Raw genomic sequence first — 26,270 nt, forward strand, 5'->3', positions numbered from 1 at the left:
TCATCAGCCCCTTCCATGAATCAAAACATGGCGGCTGCCATGGAGCTGAGATGCTGGGGAGGAGACTGGGGGTTGCCTTCCGTCCACACCGAGTCTCTCATAGTTCTGGTAACGTTATCGTCTGCTTGTGAAAATGCGGTCATTATACCCTGCCCTACTTTTTAAGACAAAAAGTTTCTTCTCCGGTTTTCCTGTGCGTCTTCTCTGTGTAGCTCTGGTTAGCTTCCATGCTAACTTACCTACTGCAGTTTGCTTGTTAGCTGCTCGTGCTCAGCTCGATGTGCTGGATAGAAAATAATATTTCCAGTCCAGTTGAATTTCATGTTTGCGCAGCTGCAACATAACATAATGTATGTGAAGTCTGTCCTTCACATACACTATGTCTGGTTGTCATAAGTCACTCTCAAAGCTAACAAAAATTTGGTCCTTCAAGGTCAGCTTGTTGGGGCTCTGATTTTAATTTATTTGTGTATATTCCTCGGTGGTTATTACTACCTCACCGGTAGTAATAACGTTGTTGGGAAATTAACATTGAGTTGTTTGCTGGCTCTTTATCATGTTGTTGTCTCTCAGTGAATCCATGCAGTTTCAACTCTTACCACAAGGTGACATTTGAATAATTGTCTGACCAAGAAAATTGTATGCCATTTTCCCATTTATTTCGTTATACTAATGCATTTTGTTTTAGTTTATTGACAGCATTCTAATTTATTTTATATTTTATATATTTTGTATATATTTATATCTTATATATCTTTATATTTATATTTATAATTTATTTTATAATATATTTTTTGTACTTTTCTAACGTAAGTACAACGTGTCAGACGTTGTCAAGGATAGTCCTGGACTTATTTTTTCATCGTTGTCACTGGTGTTTTCACCAACTTAAAACCGGCATTCAGTGTGTGACATTATGATTAATCGATTAGGCATGGTTGACTGCTAGTGGGACAAAATAAGACATTTGAAGACGTCATCTTGGACTCCAGAAAAATTGTGTGGTTTTACTGTAATTTGACATTTTGTTCCCTAAATCAATCAATGAACAATGAAAATACCCATTAGTTGCAGCCCTAATTGATTTTGTTTCTATTGTAGTGCATTTTTTATTTTCCGCCATGTGATTTTGCTTGTTCTTTTCTCTTTCAGTAAATGAAGCTGTGTCTGGTCAGCAGTTTAATCATAGTGGTACCTTGTGCCAAATCTGCATTTGGAATCTGTGCCATAGTCTGTGCCATAGGGTACTTTAATTGCAGCCAGGTTTCAGCTTCATTACAAGACTGATATCATACAGAACTTAGCCTTGATTTAAATATTACAGTCCTGCTTTGGGCCTGTATACAGCTCAGGAAGTGAATGTTGTATGCTGGAGTGCTTTTGCATTACAGTCCCAGCATAATATCAACAACAGACTTTTAAATCATAAAAGCACCACCGTTGTCTCTTTTTACGTTCTGTCCTTATTCAAGTTTGGATTTTCTTTCAGGCATACAGCAAGTTTTCCGGGGCAAAAGTCTCAGTTTCTCCTATAGACTGGACATGGAAAACTCTAACAGGTGGGCTGCAGCTTCCTATAAACCAGGATTTCATAACATTGTGGTCTAGACACACATGGGAATTGCTAGATATACATATATGGTCGACTGAGAATTCTATGATATAGGAATATTTGTTAAATATATACAGTACAAATAATTGAAGTTTGGAACACAACACTACCCTATGCATAATTAAAATCTCATGACAACTCTAATACTCTAATTACAGCAGTCATGAAAAATTTTCAAACTCAAAAATTCTCCAGAAAAGGTTGAAAAACACAGATTGAAAGCATGGGGGTTTTATGTTTTCATGCATCTGATTGGGTTCCAAAATTAAATTGTAGGTACACAATACAATGTACATTACAAGACCATAACATGTTAATGCAGATGCAATGGCACTCTTAAATAACTTTACCTTTGTTTTGAATTGTAATATCTTGTCGTTCAACCTATAGCGACTGTCCCGGAGTTGCTTTGTGGAGATTCTGCAGTTCAAGGACCTACACAGATTCTCAACTTCCTGAGGAAACAGGTAAGATTGGATGCCAAGGCTGCTCACTGTCCATCACCTGGTCATTATGTCCCTAAAGCCATTTAGCAGAATCAGCAGATCTACTGTGGTATTTATGATTTTTCTTTTTTTCTTTTCCAGAGGTTTAATGCAGACTATGAGCTGACAGCCAGACAAGGAGCAGACACCATGGCATACATCGCTCTGCTTGAAGAAAAACTACGACCAGCTCTGGTAACACCATCTGTCTTCTGCTTGCTCCCTGACAAAAACTAATCTGTGAGTACTGCTAATATTTAGAGTGATTCTTTGTGTCCCACAGTTGCACACTTTCTGGGTGGATGCAGAAAACTACGCCAATTTGACACGACCGTGGTTTGCTTCACGCTCGCCGTTCCCCCTTAACTTTCTCGTCCCTAGTTGCCATGCCAACACCGCCCTCTCCCGCATCCTTCTAACCAAAGGAGAGGCTCCGCTACACAGAATCACTGAGGTGGAGGGAAAGGTAAATATTAATCTATCTGATTCATCAGTGTTGTGTCAACTCTGTCAACATGTCTCTGTTTGACTGCAAAGTTCTCTTTTTCATAACTTTTTCTCCGTCTGCCTCAGATCTACAGTGATGCAAAAGAGTGCCTGAATCTTTTCTCCTACAGACTGGGAACAGCAAACTACTTCTTTGGCAACTCGTGAGTTCTTAAATGTTTAATGTTCATTTGAAGGGCCATATGTGTACATCACAGGTAGGTGCGAAGCTATTGGAAAACGGAATAGATGAAAAAGCTTGAAATATTGGGATGGAAATATTGTCTGGTTAATTAAGTTTGTGGTTAGGAGTCAGGTGTTTTTGTCATTAAATATTCAGTTGGCCATTTGATTTGGCCATTTACACAGCAGGAACCAGGAACTATCACAATAACCCATAGGCCAGATTTTGATGTTCCAGTTGATGTTCATTGCATTAGACAGCGAGGGAAAGAGTCTTCTGAAAGGTATTTCAGAAATCACTGCCTAAATGTATTTTTGTATATGTTTGTGTTTGTAGGCCGACCAGTCTGGACGCCTTTGTGTTTGGTTTTGTGGCTCCACTTTACAAAGCCAGTCTCCCCAGCAGCCCTCTGCAGAGCCACCTCCGACAGCTGGATAACCTCACACGGTTCTGTGACGACATCCTCGCAGTCCACTTCAGCTCGGACCACCCATGTAAGAGCGCTGCGCATATTGGAAATACTCACACTCCTGTGGTTTAAGCACGGTGAAATCTACACACAAAGATGCAGACAGTTTCACATTTGCAAGCACACAAAACAACTAACATCATCGGCATTTTCCTTCTTCTCACATCTTTGTTTCACTGCATGCTTGCTTGTATCTGCTTTATTTAACGCTGTTCCTGTTGCGCTGACTCTCTGCTATCGCTGTCTTCCTCTGTGGGTGTCCCCTTACTTCATCTCTCTCCAGGTCCTCCCCCACCTGTTCAGGAAACAATGGATGCCAACCTCCAGAAACTAACTCAGCTTGTAAACAAAGAGTCCAACTTGATAGAGAAGGTGCTTCTGCTTTCCTTTTATCTTCTTTGCATGGGTTCATGGTTGCATTTGGCAGGTACAATCTCAGCTTTACTAAAACTATATTAAGTGTCTCTTACTGAATCATTGTCATATTATTTTCTGCTCATGCATTTGAGCTCTAACTAAACTGGACATCCTGTACTATAGATGGATGACAACCTTCGCAGCAGCCCTCAGCACAAACCCCACAGACCAGACCTCAAACCCAGTCTGGCCAGTGAGAAGAGCTCTACCCCTGCCTAATCCCTGACCTGTCAACCCTGATCTAGCCTTATGAATGGAGGAGGAGCAGCTTGTAGATGAAAGGTGCAGTTCTGAATCTGACTCAACATCCTGAAATCAAAAAATAGTCATCCAGCTGAACTGACTTGAATGGCAAAAAAATCTAATAATTAATGGATGTATGAGTCTATAATTATAAAAGAGACTATTTTATAGCGATATAATTATGATAGATTTCAAAGATGTTAGTCTAAAAGAGAAGGGAAAGTGCATGTGTGAGGTTTTTTAAAAAGGTTGAGCGCATGTACGTGGTTGAGGATGGAATGCTATGAAGTGGTGCTTGATGAGAAAGACACAGAAAGTTCAAAGGAAAGCAAAAATGGAAAAGTCCAGCAGGGAAAATGAGTGGGCCAATTGTCCATTTTTCTTTTAACCTCTTCTTCCTTTTGTTTTCTATAAGAAATATGTATTTTCTTTATGAAGTTTCCCGTTTTTTCATCACTATACAGTTGATGCCCTATAAGAAATGTGGAAATGTCCTCACCTGCTTCATGAGGATATTGAAATTACTGGCTTAAAGAGACATTGGTCACTAAAGTAGAAAAGTGTTGGGCTTGAGCACCTTATGGTAATATTTGTTTAGTTATTTTATGTTACTCCAGATTATAAATCTGTGTTTTCTCATGGAGGATCTCAGGTCCTTTAGCACCCCTCTGAGCACACGTCCTTCCTCATAGCCACTGTTGAATTGAATAAAATTAAAATTGAATTGGTATAATGTACAGTATGTATGCAGTCATGACTATAGGAATAAGGAATACTTATTTTGCTTTGCGTTCACCTCCTCTGCTTTGTATAGCTTGTATAGTTGTAAATAGTTTCATGATTAACATCAATGCAATTTACTTTCCTCTAATAGGGCTGATCAGCTTATTCACAATCTTTGCTAGATACGCTGAGGTAATGGAAGGGCCTTACACACTGTATTAACTTATTCATGCAAAACATGTGGGACTAATATATATATGTGTGTGTGTGTGTGTGTGTGTGTGTGTGTGTGTGTGAATTTTCCCAATGACTATCAGAACCAGTGTGTCTTTCATTGTTTTTCATTTTAGTTTCTGTGTTGTGTGAGATATTCTTTGACATTAACAATCCACTCACTGCTGTTGTTGCCATGATTTTCCACAACCATTTTTGTAAAACATTTGTTTTGATTTTTCTGCTGTGTTATCATTTGCTGTCCCTATTTAGTGGTCACTTTGTTAAAACTGAAGTGTCTGTCTCATTAGCTGCCTTTTTGTGCTTTATTTTTACCTTCCGAATTTCTAACAGAACTTGGATGGTGAAATGAGTTGCCTTTTCATTTTTCTTTTTACTGCCTTGTTACCTAATATCCTCACAGCTCATACATGACTGAACTTTGTCTGCTCCTTGTGATTGCTTTCATGATTTCTCTGTGTCTCAGTCTGGATACTTGGGCTCTTGCAACTTCTAAAAAAAATCACTTCATGGTTACATTCCCTTTAAAGCACCATATCCTGAAACAATAATGTGTGTGTGTGTGTGTGTGTGTGTGTGTGTGTGCGCTGCCAATTACAAAATCGTGTTGGACTACTAACAGGCTTGTGAGGACCATATGGGTACAGTGTGCCTTCATGACTGCTGGTGTTTTTGTACAATTGTCAAAATGTTCACAGTGTCCTTCATAATTTTGATACATCGTCATAAATGATTTTTGTCATTTCTGTTACTGTTCATTCTCTCAATGGTTGGTTACAACTGTCTTCATATTATTTAAATACAAATATGATAATCTGACTGCCACTGTCTTTTTTCCAAGCAAAATAAACATCTTAATATCGTTTAACTAAATGTGCCCACAAAACAGTCAACTGGAGCCTAGATTCAAATTGTATAAGAGCTGATTGCTTCCTGGTTTGTGCTTGAAAAGATGTTGTAGATGTTTTCTCCATCGTCTAAGCCGATGCAGCAAGGCGTGCTATTGGGGGGGCTTGTTTTTCCAGTAATAATTACAGAAGATTTTACCCTTGCCCACCATGCTTCTCTGATTGTGTGATCGGCTGTTTAGATGTTGGAAGGATAGAGAGCTCTTTGTTTGGTTTTGGCCTTGGACATGGAAAAAATGAGAGTAATTAAGCCGAAAGGATATGATGCATACTTGACATCAGATATTGGTCATCGGTCACATGAGGGAGACTGTCCTGCTGAGGCTTCTCTTGGCTGGCTATTTAATAGGATGTGGTAAAGGGAAATAAATGAAAAATTTGGATCTGTTGTCAAATTTGTACCAAAAATATATCTTGAGTGTTTGCATCATTTCAATTGCAGTGATTTACGACACTATTGTCACCCTTTTCTTCTATTTTTTCTGGGTTAGATAGTGTGACAGATCTCTGGTGTTGAGATGACAAAAACAAAAACAGCAAAAATAAAAATAGTTCCAACTTCCCAACCCAGTGTTATCCACTGCAGGAATGCAGAAAAGAGTCAGTCCCAGTAAAATCAGTCACTTTTTCAAAGAGCTTTCCTTCAGGTTCCAGCTGAGCTGTCCAACAGATGACATGGAAGCCAGCAGCTGTTCCTTTATGATCTGCATTTGTTTTCCCCACACTCCTCTTCTTTCTTTCACTCTCCTCTCTTTGATTCCTCAGAAATGAGGAAAGGTGTCAGAGATGACAGGAAAAGGTGGGAATCTACAGTAGCTGTAAATCATAAAAAGCAATCTGGGAGTCCATGATAGATGATATATTTTGTTTTGTTTTTAGGACTGGTAGCAAAAATGTATTTGATTTCAGCCTGAGGTCCCTTTCAATTGTAATAGAGGGTAAACCCATTCAACTCACATTTTTGCACACATATAATTTGTGTATCAGTGTTTACACACATTTTTAAGTTTATAATAATGTACATTATATTACATTGCAGTAGGTCTAGAAGGCAATGAAAAATACATGGCGAATTGCCATGTATTTTTAATATAGTTTGACTAGTCCAACTAACAAAAACATCAGAAAACTTGTTTGTCTGTATTAGAGGACAGAGAATAAATACATTTTTGGATGATTTAGAGCCAATATTACAGCTAATAGAGTGCTGAGGCCCTCTGGTGGTGAATGTATGTTAGAAAGAAAGCTAATGAGCTGAGTCAAAACAAATTATTAGTCCAGCTGTGCAAATATAAACATGTTCATTCAGCTCAGACATAAAAATCAGTTTACATGACAGGGAAAACAAGTCATCTCCACTTGTTGAGAGTCGCACATAACAAAATATAGTAGTGATCACATCTGTTTACAAAGGTTATTTACACAAATTCACAATATGAAACACAGTTCAAGTTCTACAGTATATTTCTTGGAGCAATAAACTCAGAACTTTGTGTGGAAAAAGGCCTTAACTATTGCTTGTCTCAGTAATAATACTGTGTGTTTGATTTCAATATGTAGTCAGACCATTTACTCATAGTAGCTGTCAGAAAGGGTTTAAATAAAGAGGAGAAAACTGAAAATTAGTAAATCATAGAACATTTACAAAACAGTACAAAACTATCATATCAGCAAATGTTATGGTCAAATTCACAAAATGATCCACAACATTTCACTTCTCCAAAATACAAGACACTCACCTGTGAAAAAACTGCATCAAGGCACTAAATTTAAATCCAGTTGTATTTCACACCGTCATCATTCATTTTCACTGCCTCTGTGTTTGATATCTGCAAGACATTTTGATTTCTGTTACCAAAGAAATAAATGTTGAATCGAATCCCTGTTTGATCAGAGATGCAATGACGCACTATGTTGATTAGGTTTGATCTCACTAAAAACACACAAACCCATCAATGAGGCCTTGTCAGAAGAATGAGAACCAGAACCATATGAGTATATTTTATGTCCTGTCGTATCTGCAGTGTTCTCAGTAATGCAATAATGGTCATTTTAAGATCCTTCAAATCAATGTCCAACATGAACTGTAAACTCCTCAGTGTGTGAGGCAGATAGCAGAGCTAGCTGTCCTTGGTAAACTCCGGCACCTCCAGCACTATGCTGACCTCCAGGCTGCCCGGCATCTCCAGGGCCAGAGCAGGCTGGCACGGCTGGGTGAAACGCTGGCAGAAAGTGCCCAACAACTGACCACTTTGGGCATTGTAGAAAGATAGACGACCAAGCTGGTAATCCAGGAGAGTACCCACTCGCTCAGGCACCTCAATCACGAACACACTGGACTGAACGTCATTGTGGAGCAACTGATACCTGCAGCTGGACAAAGAAAGGAGGGTTTAAACCACACCAGTGATGGAAAGTACAGTAAATAAGGGAAAATGCTTTATGCATACCCTGATGGTGTAGGGATACACTGCAGACACCATGACAGGCTGTTTTCCCCCAGTGGGATGTTTCTATTGGCTGTGCTGTATGCCACTCCAAGCCTGTAAGCTGTGCTTCCAGACACAATGGTCTCCCAGTAGTAATGTCCTTGTGCTGGCAACAACTCACCCAGGATGGATGGACACCTAGAAAACCCATAAACACATAAACTATGATTTACACATATTCCTTAAAAGGTTTCCTTAGAGGGTCCAAAGAGTTCAGAGCTGATGGCAACTCACTGTTTGTCTGTAGACGGTGTGTTTTCATGTGCGTCCTGAGAGTAGTGCAGGGTGGTCTGGTCCACTGACAGCTCCAGAGCAGGGTGAGCAGAGGCCTTCAGCAGGTGGAACCTTGTCCCTGAAGACAGTAACAGGTAAGAAACAAGAATATAAAAAACAAAAACATGTAAAGGAAACTACACAAATGGAAGTACAACGTTTAAGTTTAAGTGTGTGTTTTGTTACCTTTGGTGGAAATGAGTGCAGCCTCGCTCTGTTCGCTGGCTCCAGCCTCCTTCACAGCTTTGATGTAAAACAGATAATTCTCATTGGGCTGCAGGAGAACCCTCTGTTCACAGCTTTTGATACCTGAGATGGACCTAGGAGTATGTCACACACACATGCACACACATAAATTTAAGGAATAAACCTTGGTACCTCAAAATGTGTCGGTGGATAAAATATTCTACTGTAGATTTTTGTCCAGCTAGTTTGAGTATAATTATGTCTTTGCATTTTTATGTCAGAGGCATGTACAGTATATTATTTGTTTGTTTTAAACCAAATTAACAAGCTTTCCTAATATGGTTAGTGTCAGAAATTACAAACCTTGTTAAATTAATGCACTTTTTCTGTCATTCCCACACATCTATCCGGGTACCTGTCTGGTTAAAACAAACACCCACCTGAGCCCCTCTCCCTCCAGTTCATACTGTCGGCAGTACTCCAAGGTGTAGCTCTGTTCAGTTGTCTGTTTTTCTGAGCTCCACCGCAACGTGGCTGAATCCCACATGACAGTACAGCGTTCTGTATCAATCACTGGCACTGATGGAGCTTCCAGAAAGAGAACAAGATATCAATAATAGTTAAAATAGAAATTTGCTTCTAGCTTTGAAGGGCAGTCTTTCTGGACCCCACCAAAAAATGTAGATATTGTAATATAATAGATCTCACCATTAAACACTATTCAAACCAATCTAGACTCCCTTCACAATACCAGTAAAAAATTAAAAGATGCTTTCCAGTTTTATCAGACATATTTATTTTTGTCCCCCATATTTTTGATATCTGTATTTATTATTTGTGTATTGTTTTTCTTTTTTCTTTTTAAATACTTCTAATTCTTAGTGACACAGTGCTTGTCTGCAGTGTGTTTCTGCACCTTCTGTCTTTGCTGCTGTGACTTGTAAATTTCCCCGCTGTGGGATTAATAAAGTCTAAGTCTAAGTCTATGGTTGTTGTATAGTTGTAACTTTAGCTCCAGTGTGTGGACTGACCAGTTCTGAAGGCGAGTCTTTCGCTGGGCAGAGAGCAGCCTGTGTAGTTGACAGCCATCACCCACACTTTATAGGTCTTGTCAGGCTCCAGCTCTTCCAGGACACAATAACTCTCCTTCACTGTCACACGGTACTCCTCTGACACAGCTGTGGACAACAGCAGTCACAACACGTTAATATAAGCATTTGTATGTAGGTATTTAGTAACTGAGAAAGTCAAAGTTGTGCCAGAAAAAGAAATAATCTCTTCTATAATCCCAAAGTGTTGACAGGATTTAGATTTCATATCAACAAAGCAATACCTATTATAAATACTACAAGATAATATACTATAAAATGTGTATTTCTGAAAAAGGACCTATTTTAAATGAACAAATGTAAGAATTAGTTGCATTTTCAATTAGAATTAACTGTTTGCTTTAATTTCTGTCAAAGCAGTACATCAATTTATCTGAAGTAGTTAACGCCACCCTGAAACTACTTACCTCCTAGTGGATCCTCCATGCAGTAGACCTGGAAGCAGTCTATGATATCTCCAGGGTTGACTTTCCAGTAGACAGTGACACTGGTGCTAGTGGCTGAGCCTGGCTCCTGAGGCTGCAGGGTAGGCCTCTGAGGTACTGAGGCACAGACCAGGACACATACAAGATTCATGACTGCCACATATATGCACATGACACAAGACTTCTTGTAGATGTCAAGTGCATCTGCAAATGTTCAATGTGTTTATATCAGACCTACCTGGGATTCCCTTGCGCTGTGTGAGGTGAGAGCTGGAAGTGTTGCCCTTGGCATAGTCCTCGAACACCAGCAGTCCCTTAGGACCCAGCTCCAGTGACATGGCTGAGTCCAGAGCTGCCTTGAGCCTGACCACACAACCACAGCATTTAGCCTTTGGCCACAACCACAAGTCAGGTGTCACAAACCCTCCTTTCTATATACTGGGCTTGAGTCTACCCCTACAGTTAAATATTCAGCATACTGGCATACTACATAGGTTATAGCTCCGCAGGTCAAGCAGAAACCTATATTGGTTATCACTATCTAATGACATTTTTGTTTAAACTGGTTAGAAAATCACACTAGCTCACAAGCCATTCACTGAAAGCACATTACCTTGCATGAATGTCTTCTGGTGACTAGTGGGAGAACAGATTGAAGAAGACTTGATCAGAAATTTGATATAAACCCTGATCACTGGCAGAATATGATACCACTGATCAACAAGCCTCAGGACTCACCCGTGCGTCAGTCTCAGCCTCTCTGGCCGTGGTCTCCAGAGTAGCCTTGGCGGAGTCGATGCTTTCCTGGAAGGAGACAATCTGGTCATATAGCTGCTCCAGCTTGGCCTTCTTCTCCTCTTCCATGCTGACAGACATGTTGTTGTACTGCTCCATCACCAGAGCCATCATCTCCTCGTTCTGCACCTGCATCGCTGCCTCGGTCTCCACACACTGGTCCTGGTCAAGAGGAGAGGGACGGAAAACAGAGATATTATATTCACAAATGAAATTAAATACTATGGAGTGTATCATGTAATTTAATAAGAGTGTTATATACTGATCTAATGGCAAATATTTAAAAGAGGTATAGTCCCATTTGTATTAAATGTGAATTGCACAAAGTTGGCTTGTTTCACCTCTACAGAGTTGTAGGCCAGTTCAAGCTCAGACACCAGGTCCTCGATGTTCTCTGACCTCCCCTGAAGCTCTGCGATCCAGTCACTCAGCTTCTCCTGATAAAAAAAACACACTTGTGGGTAAAATATCAGGTTTGTATCCCAGAGCCTCTGTAAGCAAGATACAGCTGGGATTAAAACATATTAAGACATATTTTTTCAAGTCTTTCTCAAGAACACCCATAAAATGAAAGATCTATGAAAGAATTATTCCTACTCTCCAGCACTGATCATGAAGAGATCACTTGCTAACACACGTCCAATGGAAGAGATGAGAAGAAAAATCTAAAGTCCTCTTTTCGTGCAAACATTTACAATCTTTTTAGAACAAAATTCTCCATTTTTGTTTCCCCAGACAGTGCTTCTTTGCTTTTTCTACAGTACATGTATTTATGTCAGTGAATATAACTTTCTAACTCTCTTTCTCTAAATTGAGTTCTTCACCCTCTCTAAAGATTAACTTGCTGGGTATCAGTTTCCCATGAGTGGCAATATCTGAAACATGAATTTTATTGGCCATCTGATGGATCTGTGGGGTCCCAGTTAACTGTTGTTATTATTTAGAATTAAAAATGTTGCCTTGTGCAGCTTTAAGGGGAATCGTCAGGGAGGATATTCCAGGAGAAAGAACTGTGGCAATCCCCTGTCACCACCTTTACACTGACGGCTCACATTTAACTAGGTCAAGCTGAGGCCAGTTATCACTCCCTGCTCCTTCTGACGCTGACCGTCTCTCCACTAAGAGTCAGAAAACAGGTGTGTGTGTGTGTGTGTGTGTGTGTGTGTGTGTGTTTGTGTGTGAGGAAGAATGCGTGAGCATACTTGCACACATCCATGTCTGAAGAGGTGTACGAGTACATTGCACATTCTAGCTCAGAGAATTGGACTGGATACAGTTTTGCAAAGTTGTTTTGGTAAACTTGTCAGGGATGATTTTCCGCTCTGTGGAGTATCTGAATAGACTGCACTTCTTGGTGCTGAAGTCAGACTTGCATTTTAGCAAGCATGTCTTATTTACAGTCCAGCTGTCAATGTTTCACATAAATACAACATCACACATACGCAAGACCTGGTTCAAATATCACCTAGAAGTTTGCTCCAGCTTTCCTTTGATTTAGATGCCAGATACTTTGTTTATCAGACGCATGGCGAAATATTTCACTTCATTCATGTTGTCGACTCTAATGTATCCTTACAGATTACAGAAAAACAACTGAATATTGTCCCTCCTGGTGAATGAAGTGTTTTGTAGCAGTGAGGAGTGAGGAGCTTTCTCTAATTCAAAACTGGACAGAAGGCTTTTGGAAAACGGAACATCAAAGACAACAAAAATATTTTTTAGATTGCTAGAGGGTCTTACAACATTAATACAGATTTAAAATAGACAAAGGCTGACCCTATGCTGACCCATAGGGACAGTGAGGGAGAACAGTGTGTGTGTGTGTGTGTATGCGTGTGTGAACAGATCACATATCAGTCTCCACTTGATGATGTCACACTGGACCTTTCCATCGATCAAAGTGGAGCATTACATCACAACATGTCAATGTGCTTGGCCGCAGCCTGAGAGCATGAAACCTGCCAGCATGAACGGAAAAGTTATAGCCGACTAATTTAGGACCAGTTTATTATATGATGACCCAAACTAATGCCATTAAACTGTGTGATGATCATAACCGTGTGTTGTAATAATGCTGGTAAAGTGTATGATGATGAGCTGCTATTTGATTATAGCATGCCATCAGACATGAGAACTGCAGCCTGCTAAAATAATCAAACATCTGCGAGACACTGTGAGGCCAGACAGAACAAAAAGTGTTATCTGATCTGAAAAGGAATAATTCAACATTTTGGGAAATATTTGCTTTAGTTAGTAAATAAAACTTAGTTATTCATGTTCTACTAGTAGTAATAAATCATTTTACAGCTAAGCTATTTATTTCAGAGAAAACAAATTATTTAAAAATAAATGTTAATTGAAGGACAATTATAAATTGTGATAAATTAATGAATGTCTATAGTAGTCATTTACAGCTTTTAATGAGTTTCCCTGTTTCAATGTTATGGTCATTTTGGAGGATATAGTTTGTGGTGCTGTTGAATTGTATTGCATTACATAGAGCGGCGTACTCAAATGGGGTGGACAAAATAATAGAAACACCTGTCAGTATAACGCAATACAATTCAACAGCACCACGAACGCTATAACCTTCATGAAGGAGGAATATGAGGCAGGACTGAATTAGTTTTAGCAAGGTGTATCTAATAAAATGGCAGCTGTATATTCCTTTTGTCTGCCAAAATGTAATTCAACAAAGACAAAGATATGTGCAGCGTGTTATCCTTGAATATTAATTATGTTGGTCAGTTAAAACCTCAGTGAGGTCTACCTCTTTGTCAGACCTCTTGTGAAGACTCTGTTATAAACCTCCAATAACAGAAATCCAAACAGACTGTCAATACAAATCACAACATCCATTGTATTTAACCAATTTTTACAGCTGAGGTCTCACAAACCCACAAACAGAAGTGATAATTAATTTTATGTAGGGAACTTCAGAAACACCTCATCTTTTCAAAATCATGTTTATGAGCAATTTTCATAAAATTTGTAAAAGTCAGGAAGTATCAAGGTGATAAAAACATTTTAAGGTTGTTTTGTGACTGTTAAATAGGAGCTGGGATCTCCAGGACTGCAAACACAACATTGGGGATAAAAATCTCTGACAACCCGCATTGTAAACTCTAAAACAAATATTAATGTAAATATAGAAAACATGCTTGCATTCCCATACTACATTACCTTGATTTCCTCGTAGGCTTTGTCCACAGCAGTCACCTCATGGCTGTGATGCTCTCCAGATGCACAATCGTCCTCTGACAGCAGACATCCACAGGTGAGACAGAACCAATCCATCCCCTCCAGCTCAACAGCCAGTCGGGCCTGACTCTCCTCCTCTGCATCAATGATTTCATAGTCAGCCTCAATGAACTCTTCTTCTGGGAACAGTTCAAAGACTTTCTCCTCCTTCTCCATCTCCATCTCCACCTCCATCTCCATCCTCTCTTCTCTCTCCTGACCAAACTCAGGTTGTAGTTCCTCTGCATCTCTCTGTGTTTCAGGTTCCGGCATCTCTTTTGTATCTTGTTTAGATATTACCTCATATTCAAGCTCCACCTCAACAGTCACCTGCGGAGCCTCTACAACTGCCTCATCTTGCTCCATCCTTTGCCCTATATCCTCTTTGGGCAGCTCAATCTCTGGACTTAAATCCTTTTTAAAAATGTTTGTTTCTGGGGCATCTTGTAACTTGTGCATTTCTTCCTTTTGTTCTACATCTGCTGCTTCTGACTGTATATCCTCTCTGTGCAGCCCAGACAAGTCCTCCCGGGGAGTAAAGTTCCTCAGGGGGGAAATGACGCCCTCGTCTTCTTCAGTGTCCCACTCCACCTTCTGCTCCTCTGTGTTGGTCTCCTCCACAGGTGCAGGGGGAGAGTACCTATAGTCTAACTCATTTCTGGGTAGTTCATCTTCCTTTAGAATAACTTCTGGTGTTACTTCCAGTTGAGGCTCTGTCATTGTTTCCTCATTTGGTGTCTGAAGAGTCTCTGAGCATATCGCTGTGGTTTCAGGTGCTATGAGACGTTCACATGTGCTGTCAGGTTTAGAGAGAGCTACTGTAGCACTTTTCGTTTTCTCTGACCATTGACTGATCTCTATGTCCATCTCTACTGCCTGTCCTTTGGGGACAAGGAGGATTAAGTCATCATCTACATTTACCATCTCCTGAATGACAGTCCCAGTGTCCTCTGTGGGTGTTTTATCTTTGGCTTCAGTTATCAGCCAGGTTTTGTCTGAATCGCTGTGAGTTACTGACTCCTCTTGTTGATGCTTAGACTCAAGAATTTCATGCTGTTTCTTATCTGAGTCTGCCTTGACTTCTTCTGGCATCACAGATTCGGTTACTTCACTTGAAATCTCAGTTTTAACCTCTGACTCCTGATCAGGTTCAGTAATATGTTCCGGCAACTGGCTCTGAAATGCAGTATCCTCTGTTAGAGCTTGATGTTCTTCTTCTCCTTCCGGAGCTGCTGTTTGAATATCTGTTGTCTCAACACTTGTTACCTCTTGAAGATCAATCTGAACTTGAGTTTGGATCTCTTTTTCATCCACTGCTTTTTCAATTACCTCCACTACTGCGTGTACTGCAGAATCACAGTCAGTGATAACCTCAACAGGTGCAACATCTTCAGGAGCAACTTCTGCCGCTTCTTTTTCCTCACACAGTGATGTTTCAGTCTCATGTTCTTTCACTTCAGCTGGGGCCTCTGCTATGGCCTCAGTTACTACTTTCTCATCAACAGCCACCATCTTAGTGTCAATAGCCATCTCCTCTGTAGCATTTGCAACAACTTGAGCTGTTTTTTCAACCACTTCTTGTGTCTGACATGGCTGCTCAGTTTCAATAACGCTAGTTGTTTCTGCCGGCACTTCTCTCTTATGCTCCTCACTCTCCTCTGCTTTGTCTACTTTACTGTCCGCCTGTTTAGTTTCAGGAAGTGGTTCATCAGTGCTGCTCTCAGGATGCTCAGTCTGGTCTCTTTTTATCTCATGTTTCACTTTCTGATCCTCCATCTGATTCTCTCTCTTTAGAGACTCCTGAATTGATTCTTCTGAGGCTTCTCTGTCAGTCTGCTCTTCAGTCACCATGGAGACTTGTATTTCCTCCCTCTCCTTTTCTGTTTCTGTAATTATTTCTCTTTTGTCTTCAAATGTTGCAGATTTCAAATCTTCACTCCTATCTCCAACTCTGACCTCCTGTGCCTTTGGTTCCTCTGTCTTTGTCTTGTCCTCGTGTTCTTCTTTGACCACTCTTGTCAGACATCCTGTCACTTCAAAGTTATTCTGCGACCACATCATCCTCCCCTCTGTCTTATCCTCCACTGACTCTGGTTGAACCTCCACTGTGGGAGTTTCATCCTTCAAAATAAACTTCTCCAGGTACCCTTCCGCCTCCTCTGAATCTGACAAACGTCTCTTATAACACTTCTCCGATACCACGCTCTCTGCCTCAGAGTATTCCTCATCGCTCTTCCTCCTCTCGCCGACAGCATCCTCGTAAAGGTCTGAGTACATGAAGGACATGGCGGTGGGCTCCTCCAGTAGGATGGGGTCAATGATCTTAGGGGGTCCAGGGGAGATAAAGATGGGCGTGAGGATGGTCTCTTGACTCCCAAACAACACTGAACCACTCTCCTTCACAGATCTCTGGCTCTCTCGTCTCATTCTCATCCCTGCTCCAACCTCTGCCTCATCAACATCTCTCCGCTGCAGTGCATCAGCAGGAGCTCCTCCATAGAAGACCTCATCCAGGTGTTCCCCGACTATATCTACATCTGTAACAAAGACAAAGGACTCTTCTGATGCAGAGGGGCTGTCTGTAGCTGTCTCCTTGGAAGGCTTTTGTTCCTCTAATTGGGGCTTTGCTGTAGGCCGCTCTGCCTCCTCCTGCACGTCTGGAGCTTGTTCCCCAGGAACCACCTCATCAAGCAAGGTAAACTTCTCGAAGTAGTCTATGTTGCTGGAGCTCTCTTTCTGAGTGGGGGTGTGTCTGAGCTCTGTGTCCGCCGACGGCTGATTAGAGTCTTGCTCTGAGGGCTGAGGAAAGATCACAATCAGTAAGTCAATCCATAGAGGACAATTTAGTGTGTAAAACAACATTTTACTAGACAAATTAAATTTTGAATTTCATGTGAATGGCAGAATGAACCCAAAACTAGTGTTAGAAAGCACGTCATTATTTAAATCACTTAAATCAATCAGATAAATCAGTACCTCTTGATGATTCAGTATTTCCCCCTCCTCAGGCAGGACATGATTCTGTGATTGCCGTGTCCAGTCATGGTGGTATCGGGACCTGATCTTTGGAGTCTCGTCCAAATAAGACAAATTGTCCTGAAGCTCTGTGCTCTCCTCCTCATCCACAGTGGGAAGTTTGGAGGGGACTCTGATGTTGAGAATCTCATAACCTTCTGAAATCAAACTAAACAGCTGCTGATCTTTGTTTCTGATTTCCTCCAAGTCCGGCTCCATTTCGGTTTTCTCCTGTTTGACATTGGGGAGAGAAACCTCTGCCATCTCTGGTCTCTCCACTCCCAGAGCTGAAGCTGATCTTGAACTACCAGGTCGACTCAGCCTGTCCCCCAGCCTGCTGCTCCTTCCTCCGGACCTTGTCCTCCTGCGGACTATCTTCTCTTCATCAAAGACAATGGTGATCTTCCCTGCCGCTCCAGAGCCCTCCATGCTGTAGCCTTCAGAGATGGAGCTGGTCTCCGAGGCCCAGGGGGTGGAACAGCGGCTAGAGGCTGTCTCCCAAACAATACCACTATCCTCGCTCTGAACAGTTACCATGGAGAACGATGGATCCACCATCAGGCACTGGAGTTTGGGCTTCACAGACTGGTCCTGCACAACCTCTCGCAGACTGGATGAGAAAGGAATGGACAGAGTTAGAGCAAGGACAGCAGGCTGTTTGGGCCGTTCACGACAAGAGGAAGGGCATGACTAAACAGTTTAACTGCAAGAAGAGATCCTTTTGGCACAGCTCATGGAAATGCAAGCAGAGAACAAACCAATGAATCAAATCAAAACATATCTGAGCAAGATGTGCCAGCATGGACACCACATGCACGTTTTGCACCTGAGGCAATTTAGCAAATCTAAGCTGAAAACACGATAACACCCGCTGACCTATTCTCAAGATGATTACTTGAGGAGTGTGGATCTCCAGCATTAGACCAGGTGTCTGGTGCCAGGCTGCCAATGTGAGTGATGAGCTGAAAAAATAATGATCCAGTACACTCTGAGCTGTCCCTGCCCCTGCAGGGTTATAACAAGGTGACGTCCCAAAGCGTCATTCATGTAATATTAGAGAAGAGATGCTGGCCTTCCCAGATACATTCAACATATCAGTGTCTTCTACTATTTATGACATGGCAAGGATAGCTAGAGCACACAGTATGAAACATGATAAATGAGATGTAAAATATGGGATAGTGAATAATATAAAATATTAGAATAGAGCTGCCTGCAGTGCCACACTGACAATTCCTTGTATGAGTTGAAGAACAGATGATTATTTAATATATTAAATGAAAGTAATGGAGTGCTTCTTTGTGTCATTTGAATACGTGTCCAGTCGCGCTCTCTAGACAGAGATAAGACACCGCTTCTCATTTCTCTCTTTAAAGCAGAACGTATGAGTCCAGAAACAAGTTTCTCACAGACTCCATTCAATAAATTTAATGGTGAAATTTCCCAGCAGAAAAGACACCGCTTTACACAAAGATAAGTGAGCCGCAGTTGAGGTTATTCAGCTTGTAAGATCCAGTGTGTAAAGCACCTGTTTTGTAGCTCCTCCACTTCGTCTTCATCGTCCTGGCTGATGGCCTCTGAAGCCTCACACTGAAACTCCTGCAGCTCTGTCATCTCCGAGTCCAGACTCTCACACTCCTCCATCTTGGTAATATCTTCCAGCTCTTCCCTTTGCAGTTCCCCAATGTTGTTTTTCTGTGTATTTTAGAGTCCTCTTGATGTTTTCAGCCACTCTGATTTTGGAAGAGTTGGTCTGTCTGTTTGTGTCATTCTAAGTTGGGAGCTGTCCATCTGACTCAGCGGGGGACAGAAATAGACCGAGTGGGGAATGAAAAGAGGGGAGTGGAGATAGAGAGGGGCAAAGCAGTGAGAGAGGGTCGGCCTTACTGGGTCTTAGGTTAAGCACACTAACAACAAACTCTAAGAAGTTAGATTTTGAACTTTTGAAAAATATTGTGACATGGAAAAACCATCACAATCTTGGACTGTGTCAGTGGCTAACAGCTGCATGAGCCAGTGTGACTTTAAGATCAAAATCCCCATTGCTAAGTTAAATATAGGCCATGTGCTGAAACAGTACCCCCCTGGTCCCCCTGCTGCTGGTGGCAACACTAAACAGGGCCACGCAACCACACGTCTTGTAAGGTATCTACCCCCTGGCAGTACAGGCACTGTGCAGAAGTCATAAAACTTGGTGTAATAAGGCGTCAAACCACAGAACAAAAACCAGTCAACACAGGAGCTGCCAGAGGAACCTGCAGAGAGCACTTGAACAAAAGGTGCAGATATCCAAGAGTCATCATTGCATAATCTTTTTTTAAGGCCTGTGACTCACAATTATTTATAACACACTAAATTACATCAGAGCTCCCGATGACGGTGGATAAACTACATGACCATGAAGGAAAAAAATGACATCTGACTTCAAAATATCAGTTGGTTTGGACCAGATCTATGGGATGGTGTCCGTGCTTATGGACAACTTCTGTTCCAGGTTAACCAGTTCCTGTGGATAAATCTCTAATGTTGAGTTTTAACTGCAAGGTGATCAAATGTAATATTGTGTCATGAGTCATCAAGTGTTTATTGTTGAGTCCTGTTTACATCCCACACCCCAGAATGGGCTGTTGTACCATTTTGCAGAAATTACCTTAAAACATAAAATCATATGTAACATGAAAGATAGCTGCAAAGATTTAATAGGATTTTGGCACTTCTATTAGCATTGCCAAGAATTCAGTAGAGCTAAAAAAAAAACAATCATACATCTTCAGAGATTTAATTTTTTTAAATAAACATTTAAAAGTCAGTAATGTACAAAAAGAGCTGAGGAAAAATATAAACCAAAAAGAAAAAACAAAGTCCTACTAAAGTGTAAACCAATAACTCATGTATTAAGTGAAATGAAAATTATTTTTTGTCCAAATAAATCAAGTAGATACTGAACTAAAATGACACAGCATGGACCTGACACCAGTCTAGGGAAAATAATAACACACATCGGCAGCGATGATAAAGTGGGAATAACCAGCTCTCTAGTGATCACCTCGGAGTAACTTAAATTATGACACTAACACTAACTTCAATTAACAAGCTCAGTTTTCAGAGGAGCTTAGAAACTTAAAGACTGTGATGATGATAAAAGAGTGCCTTTAATGCCGCTGTACAAAAAAAGTGTCTATGGTGTTTAAACCCACAATAGCGTCACTACTGACCTAGAAAAATATATAAAAGGCTTTTATGTTACAAGTTGGTCCAGACGGGCTGAGGACAATATACTGTATACACTGTACTTATATGTGGCAGAAACTAATTATTGGCATCTTCAAATCTGACTCTGTGCAGTATGGCTCTAGCAATGTCTATATAACTAAACTGAGATTAGAGGAGGAGAACTTGGTTGAGACCAGTCAAACCTTAATGCTGCTGCTTCCATTTAAGATAGCTTGAGATATGAGCAGGTTGCAGGTATTATTTTGTCCTAGCACACTTTGTCAGTGTACTTAATTTGTCCCAGGAATGCTATCTGTGTTGGGAAAGAAGGCCGTGTAGCGGCAATAACCATCTATAACAACACTGACCATTATTATCCTGCTTCAGTGCATTGTCTCTCTGTCACCAGTTTAAGTGACAGGATTATAATTTTAGAGTCCTCTGGTGTCACTAAACAAATATGTTATCAGTTACAATAATTTGGCAAAGCAGTGAAAGTGCGTACAGTATTTTCCATATGTACTGCGACAGGATATACAGTATGTGACCAATACAGAGGCTGCCAGAGCACTCAGAGTCACAAAGTCTTTCTGGTTGTGAGGTGCAGAGGCAGCAGGGCTTCTCTCTCAGCACATCCCAAAGGTCTCTCCTCGTTTCTGGGGACAGGCCTGTCTTGAGGTAGAAGACTCCCAGCAGCTTTTATAATTAGAGGAATCCCTTATCTCCTGGATGACTCCTTATTAATGATGGCTCTGACTGGGAGGATCGAGTTCAGGTCCTTCCTCTGTTGTAGTATCCGACGTGACTGCGGAGACACAGAGAGATAAGAAGCAGGAGTATTATGAATAACTCATGGCTGGCCCACAGCAGCGTGGGGAAGAAAGAAAATATGAAGGGAGCACAGTTATCAGGACTAGTATGTACCTCTGCAAACTGAGCTTTAATGGCATCAAACTTGATCTTCTCATGGACGGCCCTGGCAACGTTATTTCTTTCAAATGGCTCTGAAACACAAGGAAATCCTGTCACTCACTGAATATGTAGCATTAATGGGGATATTTCTAACACTGATGCAGTGGAGGAGACCATGGCATGTTATGTCCACTGAAATGTTTACCTTCCACACATATGTATTTGTTTCTCCACTCTTGAGAATTGTTCTTGGGCAAAGCTCTGGCCTCTCGTACAGAGATCACCTGCTTATCCCACCTGCAAGACACAGAAAGACAAAAGCAAGGGAATTATTTACTGCTTATTAGACTGAAAATGAACACAATGACCAAGGTCCTCCAGGACTGTAACAGTGGCTTTGCAGATTTTAGATAATCAATCACAAAATATGCACATTTTACAGCCAACAAACAAAGGGATTTTTCAAAGTTTTTCAGAAAATCAGTACATGTTTGCTTGGTGAGTTTCAGTTCAACCATGTGACTGTAGCAAGGTAACACACATACTGCAAACACAGGGATGTCATGTTAGTGCCGCTTAAGGCCAAAGGTCCCACCTGTTCCTGCCCTTCACCCAGAAACATGAAACCGGAGAAGAGGATGTAGGGTAGAGGGAGGAGAGGAGAGACGAAGTTGGCCAGAGGAGCAGGAGATGAGGAATGGGAGCAGGAAAATGAGCAGGCAAAAGAACCATGGATGCATCTGAAACACTAGACTCAGTAATGTGATGTCCTTGGGAGATACCTGAAGTCCGTGGCATAGTATTTGAGAAAGCCCAGAAGCAGCTCTCCCAGAGAGGACTGGTTTCTTGAGATGTAGGGGGGGACATGTTTGGGTCCCTCTGGAACCATGTCAATGTCCATGAAGGGATTAAAACACTCCTGAAAATCAAGGCACAGGACACAAAGACTTTTAACTGAGTACCTTTTCATTATATAATAGATATTATATATTATATATAAATAGATATATTTCTTTGTGATGGATGAAGCAATGGTGATGCAGAAATGTCTTTTTACAAAAAGAGAGGATGAGAATGGAAATAAGTGTCTGCAAGGCATTCTGCCTTTTGCATTGTCTATAATTTACGTGTTAAACATACTGTTTGACTTTCAGCAAAACAGTTCCAGTTGCACTCCTTATAATTAACCTGGATGAGAAGTTAAAAAAGGCTAAAATGAAACAAGATTCAGTTGCAAAAACAAGACACTTACTGGGTAATCCCTCTGTAGAGAGGGAAGGACAGGTTCATTGAGAGCTGTTAAGAAAACAACACATATAAGACGAGATTCAAAGTACAAATTGGAATGAAAAGAGATTTTGTACGTGTGTGTGATTGCACTGACTCTGGAGGTAGTGCAGCACCATCAGCACCAGTGTGTAGCTGCTTAATGTTCCTTTGCTGGCATCATTGATTTGATTGTGCCGTGCCCATTTCTTCACAACAAGAATCATGGGTCTTATCCTGAGATCAGCTGAGAGAGACCACACAAACACAGACACACAGTCAGAACAAGAAACTTTTTCATCTTCCTTTCAAATAACAAATACACAGCTTGCAGCTTAACTACTAAACAGAGTGATCAGTCACAGTGTGAGCTCACTTAAAATTAGACAGAGGAATTTTGAAAAGTTACTGCCATAAAAATCCAGGTATTATTGACCGTCTCACCCACCATAGGCATAACTCCTCAGAAGGAATGTGTTTCTGATGCCCACTGTGTTGTTGATATTCAGATCAAACTCCAGATCACTAAAGAGGGTAGGAGTAGTAAAAGGGTCACATGAACACTTATTTCTGACTTTGATGATGTAAAAACTGGCTTCAACGACTGTTTTGCTCCTACCTGCCTTTCTCTCTGAACCTGAGGATCGGCACTTTGGCTCTGATCAGCTGAGTCCTCTCTACATATGCTATGAATCAAAACAAACATCATGAGATCTGTAGTAGTAGTTTTAGTTTCCTTTTCTGTAAACCTGAAAGTCTTTTTCCACTGGGTAAATAGCTCCACCCAGTGGACTCTGCGGAGAACATGAAATCTGTGGAAAAAAAATCCCAGTGCAAGGATCCACTATTGATCTGTGTATTTTTTATTTTGTTTAGTAATATGGTTATATACAGTAAAGCTAAGTAAGAAGTAAGTTAGTTAGTTAGATAGTATTAACTAAGTGAGAGTGTTTCCAACCATGCTAAGAAGACAATATATTATTCTAAATGTTTGAATATTCAAAAAAGGGGTTTACTATTACTCACACAGTGATCTGAACAACCTTTGCAGGGCAGAAAGTACATGAATAGGATCAGGTCTTTTCTGAAACAGAAAACAGAAAAACATGCAGGTGTTTAAGAGGAAGTGGGTATGTATCATACACATACACATACACACACAGACACACACACACACACACACACACACACACACAGTTTGGATGACATTCACAGAGCAGAATCAGAGATACTCACATTTCCCTTGAGGACCAAACACAGATCAGCATCACTGCTCCGGCAGCCCAACCCATTCATAGAAGATCCAGTCAAGTAAAGTCGAGCCACTATGAGAAACACACTTGGTGAATAAGGATCACAACAGAAAGTCAGAGCAGAGCATGACTGTGTATTTCATACACACCTGTATAGACACGCTGTATGTCTTGCTGCAACCGAGTTCGGCACGTCTCCTTTCGGGCCAAATCGGAAGATTGCTGCTGGCACGCCTCAAACAGCTCCACCATCTGACCACTCAACTGAGGGCACAAACACATGAACACTGACTAAACCAATCATAACTGTACACTTACAGCCAGACTTGATGTATATCAACTGCAGGTTAAAGCCATCCGAATATACAGTACCTTGTCCTTAGCGTAGGCCTGCAGGCTGTTGGAGCTTTCTGTAATAGCAGGCACCTGATGGTGGGCATGGGACCGTGGGCTGGGATAAGCTTGATCAAACTCAGCGAAGGATGATCTTGATGACCCTGCCACTGCTTGGTCATGATGACGAGGGGGAGGTGTCCAAATTAAAGGGGAGCCGATTATTGGGTGGGAAGAAGAGTCAAGGCGTTGGCGCTTCACAACATGGGGGCTGTATTCATCAATCTGCCTCCTGAAGGGAACATAATGATATGGAAACACGAGACAAGATATGTTAAAGGCAAATGTTCATAAAATGGAAGTGAGTTTAAAGATATAGAAGAATGAGACAGAGATTATTCAGTCATGAATAAATGGTAAAATGACATACTTGCGCCTATTGGCCATAGGTGTTGTGCGAGGAGGAGGGACTGGAGGGGTGGATGGTATGGGCTTCCATTCATAGACAGGCAACATCTGTAGTCCAGGAACACAGAAGCTACCAAACAGACATGCACAGATTACTGCACAGGACATCAAAGCTAACAAAAAGTAAAACATTTGTAAGTTTACTACTATTGTACTGATGCTGCTGATATCTAGCACAACAGCGCAGTTAGTTTCTTCGTCAGGCTCACCTGTTGACACCAGCCATGCTTTGGTGGTTGTAATCGTAGTACCGGGGCGCTGGGGGTGGTGGGTAGGGGCCCTTACTGTAGGCTGCCCGCCCCCTCGGTGCAGCTCTGTGGGGGAACATTCTGCGGTTCTTCACAGAACTCCAGCATCAACTCCGCTGATTTCCTGAAAGAAAACCAACATAGCGACAATACAGCTGTTAGTGTCAGCAACTAAAGACCAACTGTCACTATCACCATTACTGAACTCACCACCCAACAGTAATGGTAATGCCACAAAGAGTTACTCAGGAAACCGAAACTTACTGGTGATCGGGCAACGAGCTAACTATTAGCTCAGACCTCGTTAAGCAGCGTATAGCTAGCTAATTCAAATATCGGTAGCGATATTATCACACAATTAAATCTGTTTCTCTGTACATTCGTGTCAAGTGTATGTATTTGGAAATGTGCCACAACATGTTAAAAACGTTTACTCAAAAGCTGAACTGAACACTTACCAAATTGCATGTCACATGTAAACAAAACTGGAGGTGCTAGTTTCCTGAGTTACATACTTCCTCATTGATGCCATGACGTAATTGAACGCGATTTAAAGGGGAAGTGGCCATGCTAGTTAAAGCGAACATCCACGCAAAAGCAAAAAACAAAAAAGGTTTAGGCTGCACTGTGCTGTATCAATAATATTGGACAGTGAAATCAAGATCAGACCCCGCAAAAAAGCCAATACATCAAGACTTGAATTTATGATACCTGTAATTGTCTGTGTATGCTCTTTTACATTTTGTTTGAGATACTGTATATCCAAATTAGTTTTATTTGAATAAAGAGCTTACACCTGTGAATCAGATAAGCCCACTTACCAGTAAAATGACCATGGCTGCGTCCACGTTGTCCATTATCCATTGTCTGTGGAGCAGCTGACATCTTTTCTTTTGCAGCTGACATCTTTTGCTGACTGAATGACTGAACTGTTCAAATCGACATATTTAAACGGATCTTTTCAATATTGTAAACATAACATTCATGGATTCTATTTTAGGTAGGGTGGGGTTTCCCTTCAAAAGTCCACTATGGTAGATCAGTGATTAGAAGAGTGATGAAAAAACAATAGGATTGACAGTCATTACTGTTAGCAGGCACTAAATCAACAGTCAACAGACACAGTTAGCAAGAGACTGATTTTGTGAGCCTAATTTTTGGTTTTTCATTATTGTATTGAGTACAAGTACTTGAGTATTGTTACTGTTACTGCTTTGAGTTACGTGACCCACCAGTCCATCGTCATTTCATTAATTTGTTATGGAGTAACTCCATGTAGACTAC

At 41.1% G+C, this 26,270-nt stretch overlaps 3 protein-coding genes across 4 annotated transcripts; 1 reads left to right on the forward strand and 2 right to left on the reverse strand.

Annotated features, from left to right (window-relative positions):
• On the forward strand, positions 1–4,193 carry mtx3 (metaxin 3). Of its 2 annotated transcripts, XM_070904713.1 has the most exons (9): positions 1–108; positions 1,490–1,559; positions 2,003–2,079; positions 2,200–2,292; positions 2,381–2,563; positions 2,671–2,747; positions 3,104–3,261; positions 3,520–3,608; positions 3,777–4,193. In XM_070904713.1, the coding sequence occupies exons 1-9, from the start codon at positions 16–18 to the stop codon at positions 3,870–3,872; spliced, it is 936 nt and encodes a 311-aa protein (XP_070760814.1). In that variant the 5' UTR covers positions 1–15; the 3' UTR covers positions 3,873–4,193. The 2 variants fall into 2 exon arrangements, with proteins under 2 accessions (XP_070760814.1, XP_070760813.1); XM_070904712.1 differs by lacking the exon at positions 3,520–3,608 and having other exon boundaries at positions 16–108; positions 3,777–3,865.
• A 3,665-nt stretch (positions 4,194–7,858) lies between these two features.
• cmya5 (cardiomyopathy associated 5) lies at positions 7,859–18,937 on the reverse strand. Its single transcript, XM_070903831.1, has 15 exons — positions 18,822–18,937; positions 17,255–17,903; positions 14,756–17,077; positions 14,222–14,596; positions 11,380–11,475; positions 10,978–11,200; positions 10,857–10,872; positions 10,482–10,606; positions 10,226–10,360; positions 9,741–9,887; positions 9,150–9,297; positions 8,710–8,843; positions 8,485–8,602; positions 8,212–8,388; positions 7,859–8,134 (listed from the first exon to the last, which is right to left on the reverse strand). Exons 1-15 carry the CDS (start codon positions 18,935–18,937, stop codon positions 7,882–7,884), a joined length of 5,034 nt encoding a protein of 1,677 aa, XP_070759932.1. The 3' UTR covers positions 7,859–7,881.
• A 1,169-nt stretch (positions 18,938–20,106) lies between these two features.
• On the reverse strand, positions 20,107–25,483 carry tent2 (terminal nucleotidyltransferase 2). Its single transcript, XM_070904310.1, has 15 exons — positions 25,445–25,483; positions 24,948–25,110; positions 24,701–24,808; positions 24,310–24,562; positions 24,087–24,201; positions 23,921–24,009; positions 23,711–23,768; positions 23,304–23,370; positions 23,133–23,209; positions 22,803–22,931; positions 22,671–22,714; positions 22,201–22,337; positions 21,624–21,715; positions 21,431–21,510; positions 20,107–21,311 (listed from the first exon to the last, which is right to left on the reverse strand). The coding sequence occupies exons 2-15, from the start codon at positions 25,064–25,066 to the stop codon at positions 21,225–21,227; spliced, it is 1,455 nt and encodes a 484-aa protein (XP_070760411.1). The 5' UTR covers positions 25,067–25,110; positions 25,445–25,483; the 3' UTR covers positions 20,107–21,224.
• Positions 25,484–26,270: the final 787 nt, after the last annotated feature.

This window comes from Enoplosus armatus, chromosome 4 (genome assembly GCF_043641665.1).
Source record: "Enoplosus armatus isolate fEnoArm2 chromosome 4, fEnoArm2.hap1, whole genome shotgun sequence".
NCBI classification, from domain to species: Eukaryota; Metazoa; Chordata; class Actinopteri; order Centrarchiformes; family Enoplosidae; genus Enoplosus; species Enoplosus armatus.